Genomic DNA, 17909 nt, shown 5'->3' with positions numbered 1-17909 from the left:
TTTTTATTGGTTATAAAAAAATGAAAGAGAAGTGAAGACTGTTGCTTGTTTGCGCCTCGATCTGGTATTATAGGAAATTTTGCTGTTGTGTGTACACGTTGCATTGTGCATGACCCTGACCCATCTTTCATATAGACCTCATCAACGTCTTCTAAGTCGAGGTACAGTCCGATCTGTACTAGCTGCGAAACTGCCCGATAAAGAAGGACAGAGGCATGTGATATAGGCGACCGGAAGCAATCGGTTTACTCACCTTCCACCACTTCCAAGCTCGAGGATCGCATCGTTTTTATTATCGATCGTGCTCTCTTGGTCCTCGTCGTATTCTTTTTCTTTGAATTGTACGTAGAAGGAAGAGAATCATGATATGGACATGTATTATATTTTTTATATGTAGCATTTTATATGTTTTTTTTTTCAAATAATATGTTTCTTTTGCTGCATGATGGAATGCAACGACACAAACTTAGGCAAGTAAGACCAAGTAAAGGAGTAAGTGCGAGTATGGGTTCTACAGTGTCGAGAAAAATACTGTTTGCAAAAATACCGCTATTAGTTCTACTGCAATAATAACGATTCTAATATAGCTCGTCCGGCATTCTTGTTACGAATACTGCGTAATTTACAAACGCAAGTGGGTTGTGCCGCTTGAAGCGCCTAACGAAATTTGTCAATGTACTAGTGCAGTAACCTTGTATTTTACAAGTTAACTTGTCAGATAATTCAGGCCGGACATCGCGCAACTGGAGAGAAATTGCGACAGAATTAATTCATGGTATCGTGTGAAATACACGTGTCTCGCGCACGTGCATGATGTGGAAATATATTATTCCAAAGATTATTGGGATACTAAAAAAAGAAATGTCTAAACAAGAGCAATTTAATTGGATCTCAAATCTAGTTGCATGTTTACATTTATATGTCATATCATATATCATGTATATGTATGTTTCATGAGATGACATCTTAATATAAAAATTGTTTCACTATCTTATCTGGTTTTATATCAAATTTAATTTTTATTCCATTCGGTACAATATGTATATATATTTTATTATTTATTTTTATACAAAATCTCAAAAGCAGGATTCTAAATTTATATGATATTAATTTATGATATCATTATCTTTAGCAATTTACATTTTAAAATGATTTGTATTTATCAATATTTTTTATATATTGTTAATAATTTAGAAACATTTTACAGGCTATGCACAATTTCGAAATAATATATATAAGTGATGATTATACATTAAAGTAGCTGATTTGAGTATTTCTAGTTAAAAGTTAATATGGAGAAGAATTCAACTTCAAGTCGCGATCAAAAATATAGCAATCTTCGAGTGATATATATACGTTTTAAATTGCGTAAACATGGCGCCACGAATCGTGCAAATACAAAGTTTATAAATTATAGTGGATTTAATTTTTTCTCGATAATAAGAGATGTCAACATTAAATCTGGTCAACGTCATGTACGTCGAGGTAAATCTGAAATTTACGATGCACTGCAACGAAAGTGAATGTAGATTCTTTGTAGTTCTTAATTTTTACTCAATTAAACAAACAGCTGAATTAATAAGAATATCTTTTGAAAGACGGAAATTTCCATGAAATGTGATCAATCATTATAAGATGCAAAATTCGCTATATTATAATATTATATGCGCGAAAGTGATAGATGAAGATTTAAGAAATAATGTATGTTTGATGTAACAAATTCAATTTACGCATCAATACCTACAAGCTATTTAGACAAGAGTAGAGTATAAAATAGATCTTTTGCTCAACAATGATTTTTAATATGACAGCTGATTGATATCAGGTATTCTTGTGAAATTTTATTTGCATGCATCAAACGGCAGAAATCGAAGATTCCAAGAAATTTATATATACGTGGTACATTTTGCGGTGTATTTATGATGTTCTTATCGTAGATGTAAATTTTTCATTTGTCTCGGCAGGTTTGCGAGCAAGTAAATACTGTCACAGAAAAACAGTCTCTTGCAAATCACGATACGAATGCCGGTTGTCACTGTATCGCAAAATCACGACAGAATGAGTATCATTTAACTGATTTCGCGTATAAGGGATTTTTATGGCTTTTTCACTTCTTCGGAGATCCTTCAATATTTAAAAAAATTTATCCTTTCTCGCGTGTCATATTTGGCGATCTAATTAAGACAGGCACACAATAGACATTTGGTTAGTCATGTATGCATACAGATCATACCGTCGTGATAAGAAAATTTGTATCAAATATCATTTCTTACTATCGCTGCTCTTTTTCAAGATGAGATAGCCAACTATTTATTTAAGATTATTTTGAATAACAAGTATGATTGTCAATTCTTTTTCCTTTCATTCCTTTTTTTTTGTAAATTCATATGATAACGGTATCTTATTTGCAATTAGAACGAAAGAATATATCATTGAGGAGACGAGAAAGACGATATTTTGCATTCTCGCGCACAATGATCGATCATTTTCCGGAAAATGCTTGGAATAGCTGATACAATCGTGAATCTAATGATCGTGAACTTAACGCGGCTCTTGGCGGAGATCGATCTCCATTACACCGTAGAATAAAAATTAAGCTCGAGCAATTACTCGTCAGCTATTAGCGACATAGCTGTTTGATGTGTGCCATTAGCAATGCGCGGGAATAGACGGAAGAGTTTAGACCGCGAGTGCCTATGTGTGCGCGCGCGCGCGCGTGTATACATCACGTCGGCTCTATTAAATCATAATAGGTCCACAATGTGAGCCTCTGCTCCCGGAGGTTGACTAGAAACGAGCTTAGGCAACGCCGTAACCGAAAGCCGAGACCTCGCCGCGGTCTCCGTACGTCGCGAATAGTCCCGAGTAGGGATGTCCCGTTTCTTCAAACGGACGCCGGGCGTCCGCTCCAAGGTGGAAACGGCGCTCTTGGAAAATTGTGCTTTCGCGTCAACGTCGCGTTTCCTGCCTCCCCGGGAGCCAGGCGTTGCAAGAACAGCACAATAAAAAGTGTTGATCGAAAGCCGCGGCAGCGGGAAAAGAAAAATGACGATGCAACACGAGTTCGATAACTAATGTATATCATCGCGTTGTCGAAGAGAAAGGCTTTCCCCGCGAGTACACTTAATTAGCGGCAATTAATCCATCAGCTTCCAACCGCAAAGTGCGAAATGTATGTAAATATCGTGACTTGATAGTGTAATCCTCTGAACGCAAAATTTGCTCCAGACCCGAAGAAATTAAACTGTCACGTCACGGAAGCGGTCATTTACGTCACAGTAGATTATAAAAGTAGCGCTTTCATCCCAATGGCTTTGCTCTGATATTCATGCATCCGTTTCGCAATAGCCAGGGGCGCCGAGCGCTTACCCCATTAATTGCTCTTTTTCCGCGTCAACCACGATATCATCCCTACTCCTGTCATTCGTGCAGGTGTAGGTCATTAGATAGAGTCGAGCGGGCGATGTTCGCGGATGGTTGGAGTTCCTAGTCGTAGAAGGAGGAACGAAAGAATCGTGATCGGTCTAAGCGGGAAAAGAAGAGCTAGCCAGAGAAAGAGAGAGAGAGAGCGAGAACAAAGGGGGTGGGGGAATAGGCTGATTGCGAGAGACAGAATTTACCCGCTTGATAACGACACGGTGGATCCATGTAGGTGAGGCGACCATAGCGGTATGTGTAAGAAGATCTTTTACCATCGTGGATCTCTCTCTCTCTCTTTCTTACACGATCGGTTTCTCGAGGGCGCAAAGTGGGGATCTTCCAACGAGCATAGAACATGGCATGCTCTCTGTTGCGCTTAGGTATCTCAGTTGCGGAAGAATATCGCTCGTTTTCGGACGCGAATCTATATTTCGCGAGGAATCACATCGACTCGCGGCCGCGAAGCGATCGGTAGTCGGTGGTCCATAATTTTTTTTTTTTAAAGGACCTTCGCCGCCTACTACCTAATACTTCGACTTGATCGGTGCCTGTCTCAATCAGTAGGTGACTTTGTGAATTTTTCACACGAATCATGTAGTATTGTATGATTTTAAAATTATAGCATTATGTGATTAGAAAATTTTAATATATATATTAAAATATATTATACAGATATATAGCAGATGTACATATAATTATAATCATTGGAGAAATTATTGGTTCAAGTTAAAAATACAATTGTTAATTTACAAAGTTCTTTTACACTTATAATAAAGTTAATCATACAAATATAATTCCAAATATAATTAATCATGGAAATATAATAAGATAATATTGTTTCAATATTAACAATCAGATATCATCTAATCAGTTTAAAATTATTTGTACAAACATATATCGTATATAATGTATTGTCTTTACTCCGATTCAAGGTTTAACTTCTTTCATCGCCATCGTCGTTCATTGAGCATCCTCAGGATAAATTAACGAGCCGCACGCGCCACACAGCTGCAGTCAACTCCCGGATCTCACGGCGTAGGTGTTGCCCGGATGCCTCCGAAACATGGAGAACACGTGATCGTGATAGAGTGAACAGGGAATAGTGCGAGAGAAAAAGATTAGATTTCGTGCGCGAGGAAGCAACCCGAAACGAATTTGTGCGGCACGCGAGAAGTGATGCCAAGGGTCGCGAGGACGACAAAGTCATATCGAAATTACCGTGCGACTTGTGATTGAGGTCAACTGAGCACCGAGACTCGGAGCTATTGGGTGCTGCTAGGTGCTTTGCCAGTTGCGGGCGGTCACGACGACGACGACGACTAGGTCGAAGATGAAGAACAACTCGAGTAACTCGAATCACGAGAAGAACGGGCCGGAGAACTTGAAGCTGTTACGGGTACCGACAACGCCGTCCACGGCGCCGTCGTCGCCCACGACGCCGGCCAGGGGCCTCGAGGACGTCTTCAGGGAGCTGCCCATTACCGATGACACCTCGTGCGGTATTTGGTGTTTCAAGGGCCCGATCCTGCAGAAATTCGCCAACAAGAAAGCGTACGTATTTCTCTACGGTGTCCTCGGCTGCATATTCTCCGCCAGTTATGCCTACTTCAATGGCACCATCACCACTATCGAAAAGAGATTTAAAATACCTTCCAAAACGACAGGTACGTATTATATGCTTCTTAAGATATATAAATATGATAAGATTGATAAATATGATTTAATTTATGGATAAATTGATATTGTAGATATTTATAAATATTATAGATTATATTTTTGAAAAATTGATAAATTATTTTATAAGCATTATTCCTAAATATTTTGTAATAAATATTGTATATTACAATGATAAATTTGATAATAATGGAAAAATTGATAAATTTATAAATATTTCATGAGCATGGAAAATTGCAATAGGACACTCTAGAAAGAATAGCATTGCCTAAATTTTTTATTATTCGTTAACAATAAATTCACTATGAATAAAAGTATACATGTACAGCATATTACATTTTTTATTTACATTTTCCGATTAAAGCATAATCTGTCTCTTCACTGAGATCAAATTTAAAATTCTCCAAAAGTAGTACAGAATTGATTTGATCGTACATGTGGTATCACGCGGATGCTGTTGAACGAATCGCTATGCAATTTTTTATTAAATCGCGGGATCGAAAGGGTCTAAAATTTTATCGTGTATATGTGATCTGCTAAACACACGCGCGCTTCTTCTCATCATACAGGTCTCATCACAGTGGGTAACGACATCTCGCAGCTTTTCGTATCCGTCGTTCTGTCGTATTACGCAGGAAGGAGTCACAGGCCTCGATGGATCGCTTTCGGTATTTACACCGTAAGTTTTACCACACTCCTCGATGTTTGCGATTAATTTGTGATGTACCGCGTAACATTTGCGCGCGTCAAGCATTCCGATCGCATGTCGGCAAGAAATAAAAGTCAGCTGTCGGCACACGCCCAGAGGAACGGAGCCGGTATAGACGTCATAACTCACCGATTGGTCGGTTCTTAATTAAATTAGGAAGCGTTAGAATCGTAGCTACGCTCATTCATGCCTCTTGCTATCGTACTCTCGTCGTCGTATGCTTAGCTAAGCGCTCCATTCTTTGGATAGCAAAAAGGCCCTTGCGCGAAGCGCGCGGATCTCTATACATCGAGCTGACACATCGCCCACTGCGATATTTAAAGTATGATAAATGATAAAAAAATGAGGGGAATAATTTTCCAGATTAATAAATACGTTTATGTGTAATGTAAATTCAAATAATTTTATCAAGAGTCTAGCGGCTCAGAATCATTCCTTAAAATGATTAATTGTAAGTGTTAAAATTATTATTTTAGGTTGTACTTTTCTGTTGTCTAACGATGCTGCCGCACTTTCTCTACGGACCTGGCGAGGACGCCCTGATGCTAACCAAAGAATACAGGACGAAACAAAGTTCAAAAAACTCGAGCGTGTATTCCGGCAAACACCGGAAATTTCTCTGTCTGGGAAAGGAGAATCGCGAAATGGAATGCGAAGCCGAAGACGGGAACTTTGCGCCGCAGGTGCTCCTCTTCATAGCCCAGCTGGTGTCCGGAGTGGGTGGCAGCCTTTATTATACTCTCGGAGTGTCCTACATGGACGATAACATACAGAAATCGAAGACGCCGGCGCTGATCAGTTTCTCGTACTTCCTGAGAATGCTGGGGCCCGCCATCGGTTATGGGCTGGCCTCGTTCTCTCTAAAGTTCTACATCAGTCCGACTTTAACTCCCACTATCTCGATGCAAGATCCGAGGTTATTAGAGAATTGATTGATATAATTTAATAATAAATCACTTGTTTCATATCAAAACACTCTCGTTTATTTAAAAAGGGTACTTTTTTCACGTAATTAACATATTCAAGGTGGCTAGGCGCCTGGTGGCTGGGATGGATCATTTTGGCGATCTTGCTCTTCCTTTTCGCGAGCATAATCGCTCTCTTTCCGAAGACCCTGCCGCGAGCGGCCGCTCGAAAGGTCCTCGCTCTGCAGCGCAACAAATCGGGCAGTAGCATCAAGAACGAGGGCGACCAAGAGTCGGAGATACGACCGTCAATCTCGGACATGCTGAGCACATTTAAACGACTGTTGACGAACACGACGTTGATGTGCAACAATCTGGCGACAGTCTTCTACTTTATGGGCTACATGCCCTACTGGATTTTTATGCCCAAGTACATCGAGACCCAGTACAAACAGTCGGCTTCCGTCTCGTCGTTGATCACCGGCACAGTCGGCCTGGTGTTCAGTGCCTTCGGAATCCTGTTATCTGGCCTGATTATTTCCAAGTACAAGCCGAAGGCTAGATATCTGGCGGCATGGAATGTCATGATCGGCGTTATATCGATACTGGGGATGATCTCGTACGCCTTCCTCGGTTGCTCGGCGAACGACAACCAGATTGCCATTCAACCAAACGGTGTCCTGAAAACGCAGCTACCCTGCAATGAACAGTGCCATTGCGACTACGTCACCTATAATCCCGTGTGCTCCGAATACGGACAAACGTTTATATCCGCGTGTCACGCCGGCTGCCGCGAGGTCAAGGTTCGATATCATTTTATGTGCAATCTTATTGCATAGGATAATCTCGCTTTAGAAAAGAAACTGGGGTTATGAAAAAAATAGAGGCTTTTTGCAATTTTTATGTGATTTTTCAATCTTTAAATTACTAGCGAATCCTCTAAAGACGAGGTTTCCTATACGTCTATCTATGATATGAATTGATTTTTTAGGATATTAAATTTGCACGCATCTTCCTTAGCTTCACAGTAATGGCAGCAAGGTTTATAAGGACTGCAGCTGCGTGAAACCGAAGTTGGCACGCTCGCTAACTCATCCGTTTGCCAATGTCACCTTCCCATTTTCCACTGAGCTTCCGTTGGATACGACCAAACCCACCGTGGAAACTCTGGGAACGGCAATTCCGGGTTCGTGTCCGGTCGACTGCATGCAAAAGTTCTACATCTTTTTGGCGGTGGTGTGCCTTTTGAAATTCAGCGGCGCAACCGGAAGAGCGTCGAATTTTCTAGTTTCCGTAAGATGCGTCGACGAGAAGGACAAGACGGTTGCCATGGGCTTCGGATTGACAATAATGAGCCTCTTCGCCTTCATTCCGTCACCGATTTTGTTTGGATTTATATTAGGTTAGTGATAAAAACTTCATATACACATTCGCGATAATAACTGACATCGACGGAGACAGATTCTATAGCATGTTATCGAATGACAAACACGAAGATAAAACCGTTAATTTTTTTTTAGTAGCGCATTATGAGATCTTTATCAATTAAAATTATTGAAATATTGTCCATGTTTCTTGTTTTCTATTTACAAGTCGATTAACATTTTATCTTTCACAGACAAGACCTGTCTCGTATGGGGTAAAACATGTTCAGGGACGGGAAATTGCTGGCTGTATAATGGCGAGGCGTTGAGGTACTTGCTAAACTTCACCGCAGCCAGTGAGTATCTCATCATCATAGAACGATCAAGAAATTATTTTATTCGTTACAATCTCCCCTTTGCCGTTCCAGGTTTCGTGACGATCGGCACGTTATTCGACATAGGTGTCTGGTATTTCGTCAAAGGCGTGAAGATCTTTGACGAGGAGATCGAATTGGAAGATATAGCCGAAGAGCCGGGTGAGACACTTTGAAAAACGGTTATTGATAATCAAGTTCGCCCCTTTCGGGGCGTGCGTTCACGCGAAGAAAAGCTTCGATCGGAGATCTTCCAGAGAATCGGAGAACGCGAAGCAAGCGAGAACCGACAAATAAAGACTCTACAAGTACCTTAAGCACCTCCTTAGATATTTAAAGCTCATAGAATCTAGATAGAACCGATCATTCATGGTGTTCGCTAGAGAGAAGCGATCACTGATCTTTTTAACAAATTCAATTTATATCGCGGTTGATTTTATCGTAAACGTAAACGGAATCCACAATTTGTAAGATATAAATTTTTAAGATTTTCTAGATTTTCGGATTCGTATGTTTTAATGACAAATGAATGACGATTTTGGATGCCAATCAATACATTTGATATATACAGCTTACGCTGTCAATGATAAAAATAACGATTCGATTATTAGTTCAATATGAATCATTTATAAAGTGAAATAATTGTACATATAACGGTTATATTTTGAATTAGTAAACTAGTAAGAAACACTGTAATTTATCTGTACTCACGATAAAAAGATACCTATCTATCCGCTTCAGGTCACGTGTGTATGTGCGTACATGTGTGTGATATCTCCGTGTGAAATATAAATTTCTCGGAGCATAATTTCATAAGGAATCTATGTGTAAAATGTTACAATAAAACAACAGAAAGTTATTATTAACTGGTAAACAAAATAATTCATACAATTTAGAAATACGATAAATTTTAATAAACATTTGAAGAAACAATTTTATTCTAATAGATATAATTATATAAATCTATATATTTTGTTTTACAAAAAAGGTATAGAAATTTGCCATGAAACGAAGCAAACATTTTTTCAGCTGACTATTTTTATTCTTTACTAAATATTTAGACTTATAAATGAAAATGAAAGTTTGTCAATTGCAAAATGTCAATTCTACATACATATGATAATTACAATGGCTTACAATTAATATTCAACAATTAAAGAAAGACATTTGTTTACGCTATATTTTACCTACTTAAGTATCAAATAGAATCGAGTGTTTTCTATATTTTAAATATGATAAATGCCAAAGACAATATTATATATGTCTTTGTTGTTCCTTGAATTGTTAGAATGTTCTCATTTTATTCGCATATATAAATTTATATCTATGTATCGCGTAGTAATATATTAATCCTATTAATAGATTATTCATTTTTGTTCACAAATATTCGCAGAATTGCACGTCAGTGTCATGTGTGTCACACATTATCCTGGCGTAAGTCACGCGTAATTTCACAAGTCGGTCTGATATATTGGTTTGCTTCCCTTGGTGGAACTTTTTGGGCTGGGAGTCGCGCGTCTCTCCATACGCAGGTTGGAATTCTTGTCCAGCACATCCGGCAAACTGCTGAAGACCGAAGAAGATTGTCCTCGAGAGGAGGACGACCTGCTGGGAACCATAGCTACTAGCGGTATGCCCATCTTGTTCTCCGGTCGACTCCTCGCGTCCTCCGACTTCACCGATAACCGATCTTCATTCAGAGTTTCCTGACTCACGTTCTGCTCATATCGGTCGATCAACGACTTGACGTCCTTCGAGTGCATCGTGTCGCCCGAGTTGCCCTTTCCTTCCGGAAATGGATCCACTATCGGTATGCCAACTTCGTTGAAGTCGCCCTGTTTGGACACGTTGCTCTCTTGACCCTTCTTCGAGAACTCGAAGCTACCTGTTTTCGAGGAGCCGTCCTGATAACTGCTCGACTTTCTGAATCTCGAATTCCTGGCCCGTAACGGATCCTCGTAATGATCGGGATTCGGGAACCAGCGTCTTATGGACGAATTTTTGGACGAATGTTGATCGTTCTCGTCATATTCCTTGCTCGAAATGCGTCTCCTTGATCTCGGTCCGATGCTGCTGAGATCGCTCTCGACGTCGGAATCGAGTTCCAGCGGAGCGTAAGCAACCCGCGGACTCGATAGTTTCTTACTTTCATCGCTCGAACTGTCCAGCTCGTCCTCGGAGTCGAGATTACGAATCGTCGAATTGCGAGTCGTTGAGGGATTCGAGCCCGTTGATCGGCGATCGCCCGGGCCCAAAGGGCCATACTTCAGAGGTACATTCTTTTGCGTTTTCTCTTCCTTCTTTGGCGGATTATCTTCCGGCACGTTTGTTTCCGGTGGTATCCTTGATTCAGGCTCGATAACCACATCCACTTGTCTTGTTGCGTCATCTGCGAATATTATTTTAATTTTAAAAGAAAAATAGTATCTTTAAAATTATTTTATTTCTATAAAAAACATCTTACTATTATTTCTTGTTTCTTGTATTGTTTCCTGTTGCTCAGTTGTTGCTGATTGCTCGATTAATTCCTGCAGCACCGTGTTTTCTTGGTTCTCTTTATTTTCGACTTCCTCGTACAGCTGTAAATTTTTACAAAGGAACCAAAGGATAATCTTAGACAAAAAACACAGAGACAAGAATAGGATCGTCAAGTAGCACAAATAGTCGCCGAGTTTTTCGCCATGTAAATGACAGATTGCTCTTTGATTGCCCCAATATTGGCAGGCCTCACGTGAAACGAATTCATAGAGAATCTTTCCGGGAACGTAAACGAAAATCCCGATCCACGTCATCGAAAAACCTATGCTGATGGCTTTGTCTTGCTTGTAGACGGATCTTATATTGATCAATAAATCTCCTACGAAAGTGGAAGCGACTAGCGCATACGCCAACAAAGTTCCAAACTGAAAGAAAGAAATGAAAGAAAAATCTTTGAATCGCGATTGATTTGGATATTTTATTGCTTGCAAGAAGAAACTTCAGCAAAATATATAATATATTAAATATTAATTTTCAATAAACACAAGTGCAATTACTTCGAAAAGCATCCAACCAGCCTGACATTTAATCGACTCGCACGGACCGTCTTTCGCTTGATCATTACCCCATCCTGTCATCTCTTCCACGCAGCTACAACCACTGTAAATCTTGACGTCGTCGACATAAATGATTGTGTTGCAGCCAGCATAACAAGGACTGTAATACGTAAATTTTCCCAAGCTCTCGCAAACCGGTCGAAAATCGGAATCTTTTGAGCAACGACAATTCTTGTTGCAATATTTCAACAATCCATTGCTAAACGAAAATGTAAGTCAATAAAATTAGGCTTCTGTAATCTATTTATATTAATTAATATATTGAAATGTGTTACAGAATGAGATATAACTCATTACTTTTTCTTACCATTATCATCGCTGATATTTAATTGTAGATGTTAATTTTAAGCTACACTTACGATCCTTTGTCCAAACCGACGATGGGCGGCCTGTCGCAAGTGACGAAGATCAGCGAGACGATAATCGCTATTGTTAAAAGTATAATGACAAGATTGTAACTAATAATAAACTTTGGCCGTGGCTTCGCTTTGGCTAACACTAAACCACTGATGATTACGATCAAGCCAATAAGAATGGGTCTCATGATAGCTAAAATCAAACGTGAAATGTTACATTTGTCTTATCTGATTTACAGCACATAAGAGAAATTATTCTAAAATTCCTACATCTTAAATATTTAATCTTGTGAAACAAACTAAGTTTTTATTTCTATCAAAAATTTGTATCAAACATTAATTATTAATTATTTTTTGAAGAGAATTTTGAAGAGAATTTCGTAACGATATTCAAGCTGATATCGCTATAATTCATTGCGTTAAGAGATTCCGTGTTTTATCATTATACATACTAAGAAAGACATCGATTAATCTTACTCATGACTAATCTAGATCGCAGAGGATCGCTAAATCCAAGAAGCATTCCTGTCGGTCTTGGCATATGAAATCTGGATTCCAAGAAAATATCTTCGTGCATTATAAAATTGATTAGCGCTATCGCACAGAATATCATCGCTAGGATGTTGCACATCAGAATTTTATTAGTAACCAATCTGCAGAATGACGGCCAAAAATCAGGACTACCCACTTTCTGAGTGCTCGTTCGGTGAGGTGCTCGATTATTTATTGTTGTAGCTTGATGGAGAAGTGAGGCTGCAGCTTGCTCGACAACCTAAAATAGAATAAATAATAATTATGAAATAAGCTGGAAAACGCTTTTTATAATATATAATAAATACATAATTGTAATATTATATATATATATATATATATATATATATATATATATGTATATGTATAGCATATATACGTTATATGTACGTACATATATAAGTATACGTATAACAAACTTATATTATAAAGTCTTAATTTTTGTATCATATAATTTTTTATGTAATGCCAATTAGTTACCACTGAGGGTAATCTTCGGGGAAACCATGAGAGCATCAAACCAGGAATCACCAATAATATAGATAAAATCGGAAATCCAAGCCACCATGCTCCGATTTGATCCTGATATGATTTTATGATATCAAAATTTTCCGCATCTATCCTAAATAAAAATTGATAAGTCAAAATATAAATATATATTTTTTCTGTACATTATAGTTTATAATTAATACACACATATTTTTAATTTTGAAGAAGTTTATGGCATATACATTACAATAATAATTATGTATTTATTTAAAAATATGTTATTTACTCAAACATACAACATGATGAAAGTACTCACCGAAGACATCCCCAGCCCAAAAAATATCCAAAAACTACTCCGATGATTTTTACAGGGACAATTATACCGATAAAAGCAGTCACGTGCTTCATTTTTGTATTATCATCCAAATAAGAAATTCCCAAGGCATAATATGATATATGTGCTGCACCAGTTATAATCGACACCGTAATCAGGATGACTATAGTAAGATAGCAAGGTTCGTCTTCTTCTATGATGACCCGGGATAATCCGGAAGTACATAATTCTGGGCTATCATCTATAAAAAAATTCAAGATATACTTTCGAGGCGAAGGAAATTATTTTTTATTTGCTTATAAATTAAATGTTAAGTAATTTAAATACGAGATAATTTAGATATAAGAAATATTAAAAGAAATATTAAAAGAAAAGTAGGAAAAAAAATTAATTAATAATATTCTGTTTTAAAGTTTTATAATCTAGGCACGCTAACCGGCATATAATGACATGTGAGTGACATTTTGCGTTTCTTCAATCACACGAACGCGATGTGTGAAATGAGGTATCATCAAAATAAAGTACGAGGCGCTCTGTAAAAGGGTTAAAGCTCCTATCCATGAAGCTCTGTGTATTCTATCTCCCCAATACGCTACTAGTAATCCAAGGATGAAAGGCGTCAATTCTGCTATAACAAGAATCCAATCTGAAAAAGATAAGAGTTATTTGAAAAATTAGAAATGTTAGATTTTTGCAGTATCAAAAATTTATTTAAGTAACGAATACCAAGCAAATTTAAAAATATTTCCATACTCGGAACGATCCTAGAAAAATTGTTGCTAACGCAAAGTTTATAGTTTGTGAAAAAATAATTTACATAAATAAAAATAGAGAATACATAACAATTAAATGGTTTATTAAACTCGATGGTTCGCATAAAAATATATTATAAAATTTAATATTTTATGCTTTTTTTTAAATGAATAATATCTCTACAATTTTGCTTTACAATTTCTTTAGAAATTAGTTTAAATAAATATGGTTTTGGATTATTCCTTTGCAATACGGACCCATTAAATAAGGATCGATTTGAAATCTTCTAGCTATTGTCGATCCTGTCACACGGAAGTAAGCGTACGATGTGGCTTGCATCACGCCAATCCAGCAAATCAATCCCACGAAGAGTTTTCGCGTGGCAAATTTTGCCAACTTTGGACATTGCATCTGACCACAACCGCAATCGATTGACTGGCTAGGTATTGGATTGGCTGGTCCTGACAAACTACCCTCCACTTCCGATCCACTTCTTATCACTTCCGAAATACGGACCATTTTTTTCCAAAGTGGAGCACCTATTAATTAACGTAAGCCATATTAAAATCTTGTATCATCCACGTGCAGTGAATCATTCAGTTAAGTATTTTAAAAATAATATGATTTTTCTTAAAAATAATGTTTCTTTATTCTTATTAAATATTATATGTTTTATTACTCTTATTAAATTTTACATTACGATTTTTGCAATCATTTATTATATAAAGTCGTAAAAAAATCTATGAATAACATGTGTCTGATATCGACTTATGTGTCATCATGAGTCACATAATTGTAATCATCAAGCTGGAGTCATCAAGCTTCAATATATCGAACTCTTAAGAAAAATAAAATAATAACAAATCTACGTATTTGATGATTATTGAAAGAATGAATAAGAGAAATGAAGTATCGCATAAGTCGCACTATAGAGATATACTTGCTTTTATTCAGATTTACTCCGCCCTGGTGTACTTTCCGGCGATGAGAATCCAATTCATCGATCTCGTGTTAATATTTCACTCACGAGGCACATTCACATGATGACAACGTCTCACGTAAAATTCCATTCTTCGGGAAAGGCTTGTTTTCCGCCTTTTTGTCTCTCTCGTTGCGGAGTTAGAAATGTTAGCGGTACAACGTACAGGCGCGGCACTACTCGACAACGAATACGAGCGTTATCTTCTTAACAGATATGCCGCCGAGATATCTTCCGATAAAATTACAGTATGCAATACACACGTACCGGGATGTAGGGATAACATTACTGACACTAATATATCGCGGTGTGTGATTTGACGCTATTCCCATAGAATATCAAGGGATAATCATAAGCTTTTTTTCCTTATCACGTTGATATCCAGATTCCAAACGAGTAAATTTATCTTGTTCAATGATCAATTTAACAACGATTCTTTTAATCTGAAAATGTGATTTCTTAAAAAATGCGTATGCTGTTATTATTGACACAACTTAATGTTCAATAACGTATTTTAGATTAAATCTTCTTCTCTTCAGTTTATATAAGAATTTCGTATATTTATTTTTCCTCAAAGAGAAGAATATAAAATTCTGTAATGCTTTTTATCGAACGCGCACGCAATCTTTTTATACTAGATATTTCTAATTTTAATCGAATATTAATTAAGTTTGATAAGATGTTTGAGAATTAATCGAAGTAAAAAGATCCTGCGTACATAACTCTAAATTTTAGAATAAAATACAAGACAAATAATGATATACGTTAAAATACACAAGCCAAGGGAACTCGTCGATATGAAACCCCATCTTGAAACTCGATCGAATCATTTCCGCCAAACTGGGACTCTCGAATGCTTCTAGGGATGACGAATTTCGTATTCGCATGTGAGCGCCGATCGAATCTTGCGAGAGGTCCAATTACGGGTACTCCGGCGAGGCCTAGCCGGCTTTTCTAACGCCAAGGAAGGAGTTAGCAGCCTTAAGCACACTTAAGTCGGCGCCATAAGAAAATGACGAATGCCAATTAGCATATGAAAAGCTCTCCCTCTCCGTAACCGTCGAGCTAGCTGCGCTAGTTCCTCGGCACGCTTGGTAGGGCGATCACGTTTTTGAATATTAAGGGCGGGATTACACCGAGCTTAACGCGCGAAATTTAGTCCGGCGAGGCCAAGAAACGAAAAAAAATCACCCTTAAGACCCTCCGTATCGGACACCCGCTGGAAGTGGAGCCGGTCCTAGAGATGAGACGGAGGGGTGAAAAAGGGAAAAAAGAATTGGCATGCGCGCGAATCTTCCAGCTTTCTGTCGGGAGACGTGAGCGATATCATCCCCTTAAATGTCGACAATCTCCGGGATTATGACTTAGTGACGATCATTAACACGTTCATTCGTCAACGATGATAGCTAGAACACGATTTTGGAACAAGCTTCCGATTATTTAGTATTCTAAGAGAGTAAAAACGCTCATCGGAGATTTGATTGATTCAAACTAAGTGATATATATTTTTGAAACATTCAAATAAAATAAAAAAATATTTGAAACATTCAAATAAAATAAAATTAAAGATTCAAATAAAATAAAAAAATCTTTAAAATTCTTTACGTTATATGTTTTACAAATTATTGCGTTTTAAACATTTAAATTTATAAATTTTTTAATACATGTTTTTATTTACATGTATATTTACATGTATTTGGTATTAGATTAGTATATATTATAAGCATTAAAAATTCATGTCTCAATCCAATTAATGTAGAATGTCGCAATAATTTGTCGATAAATAATGAAAATCTAATAATTGATTAATGAGAACAAAGAGGAAAATCTAATGTGAAAATATAAAATCTAATGATATATCTTTTTATACATTATATATATATGTGTGTGTGTGTGTGTGTGTGTGTGTGTGTGTGTGTGTGTGTGTGTGTGTGTGTGTGTGCGCGCGCGCGCGCGCGCGTGCGTGCGTGCGTGTGTCTGTATGTACATCTGTAAATATCTAGACATGAAACATATATATGTATATCTCGCGCACGTAGGAAGATGCAACCTTTCCATTAGCAGAGTAAGTGACCAGTGCTCGCATTTTCTTTGATGTCAGTTAATTTACTAATAACATCGCTTCACGACCACCGCGTGCTCGCCCTCTAAATATTTGTACCGCCAACATATCGACTTGGCTTCATGTAATTAAGCTCCATTATTATTTGAGCGCGACCGGCTGGGAAAAAGTCCTTTTGCAACGCCATCCTATACTAGTCGCGCGAAACTTTATTTCCTCCGGTTCCGCTAAGAGAATGATTCGGTATTACTTACTTATCGAATCAGAGACTCCCTTCGCGATTTCCTTCAACCTCCAGTCATTCAACTCACCGTAGTAAGGATAATACCCTTACGTTCTCCTCGAGAAATCCTTTCGTTTTCTTGAACAAGCATAATCCCGCACGATTAGCGAGGGAATAGAAAACGTATCCTTACATGGGAGAAGATGAAAATCTCGATCTTTGCTGGTGCAGAATAGCATGGAAAGATGACGAGACAAGAGGTAAAAAGAGAGAGAGAGGGAGGGAGGGGGAGGAGGAGAGAAAGGTTCGGCGATCTTAGCAGAGGATTACGTAGAATTAAGTCCAGGACAGGGGCGTGCCCCCGTAACACTTAATTTTTCCCTCGATTTTTTAATCTCCCGGTAAATATCGTCCGCCCCCTCCACCCCCTTTCCCCCCCTTTCTCTTGCTCTGCCCCCGTTGTCGTAGCTACCCCTATTCGCCTTTCGCGTTCTCTTACCATCGTCAAAGGAGAACCCATTTAAAAACCTCATCAATGCTTAAGCTCCCGCGCTACCATAGGAACTAATCCCTCCTATTTTAACGCAGGACGAAGAAGAAGAAAGAGAAAAAGAGAGATGGACGGAAAGAAGAAAAGAGAG

The 17909-nt window shown here is 38.0% G+C and overlaps 2 protein-coding genes and 1 long non-coding RNA gene across 3 annotated transcripts; 2 read left to right on the top strand and 1 right to left on the bottom strand.

Annotated features, from left to right (window-relative positions):
- The first annotated feature begins 3795 nt into the window (after positions 1-3795).
- Oatp58dc (Organic anion transporting polypeptide 58Dc) lies at positions 3796-9312 on the top strand. Its single transcript, XM_083084222.1, has 8 exons — positions 3796-3980; positions 4353-5084; positions 5664-5773; positions 6280-6719; positions 6830-7511; positions 7729-8110; positions 8327-8428; positions 8501-9312. Exons 2-8 carry the CDS (start codon positions 4751-4753, stop codon positions 8620-8622), a joined length of 2172 nt encoding a protein of 723 aa, XP_082940348.1. The 5' UTR covers positions 3796-3980; positions 4353-4750; the 3' UTR covers positions 8623-9312.
- Positions 9158-15178, bottom strand: LOC145962846 (solute carrier organic anion transporter family member 2A1). Its single transcript, XM_083084221.1, has 10 exons — positions 14949-15178; positions 14262-14543; positions 13688-13897; positions 13234-13492; positions 12909-13050; positions 12375-12669; positions 11901-12090; positions 11482-11740; positions 10911-11349; positions 9158-10835 (listed from the first exon to the last, which is right to left on the bottom strand). Exons 2-10 carry the CDS (start codon positions 14521-14523, stop codon positions 9898-9900), a joined length of 2994 nt encoding a protein of 997 aa, XP_082940347.1. The 5' UTR covers positions 14524-14543; positions 14949-15178; the 3' UTR covers positions 9158-9897.
- On the top strand, positions 13753-15374 carry LOC145962848 (uncharacterized). The gene is made up of 3 exons (XR_014436003.1): positions 13753-13933; positions 14295-14555; positions 14959-15374. It is a non-coding gene; the product is annotated as an uncharacterized LOC145962848 (long non-coding RNA).
- Positions 15375-17909: the final 2535 nt, after the last annotated feature.

Source organism: Camponotus vicinus, unplaced genomic scaffold (assembly GCF_025532165.1).
Source record: "Camponotus vicinus isolate PSW18456_S1 unplaced genomic scaffold, iyCamVici1.0 SCAF_12, whole genome shotgun sequence".
NCBI classification, from domain to species: Eukaryota; Metazoa; Arthropoda; class Insecta; order Hymenoptera; family Formicidae; genus Camponotus; species Camponotus vicinus.
The sequence above is the reverse complement of the archived record's forward strand: the minus strand, read 5'-3'. Positions and strand labels throughout refer to the sequence as shown.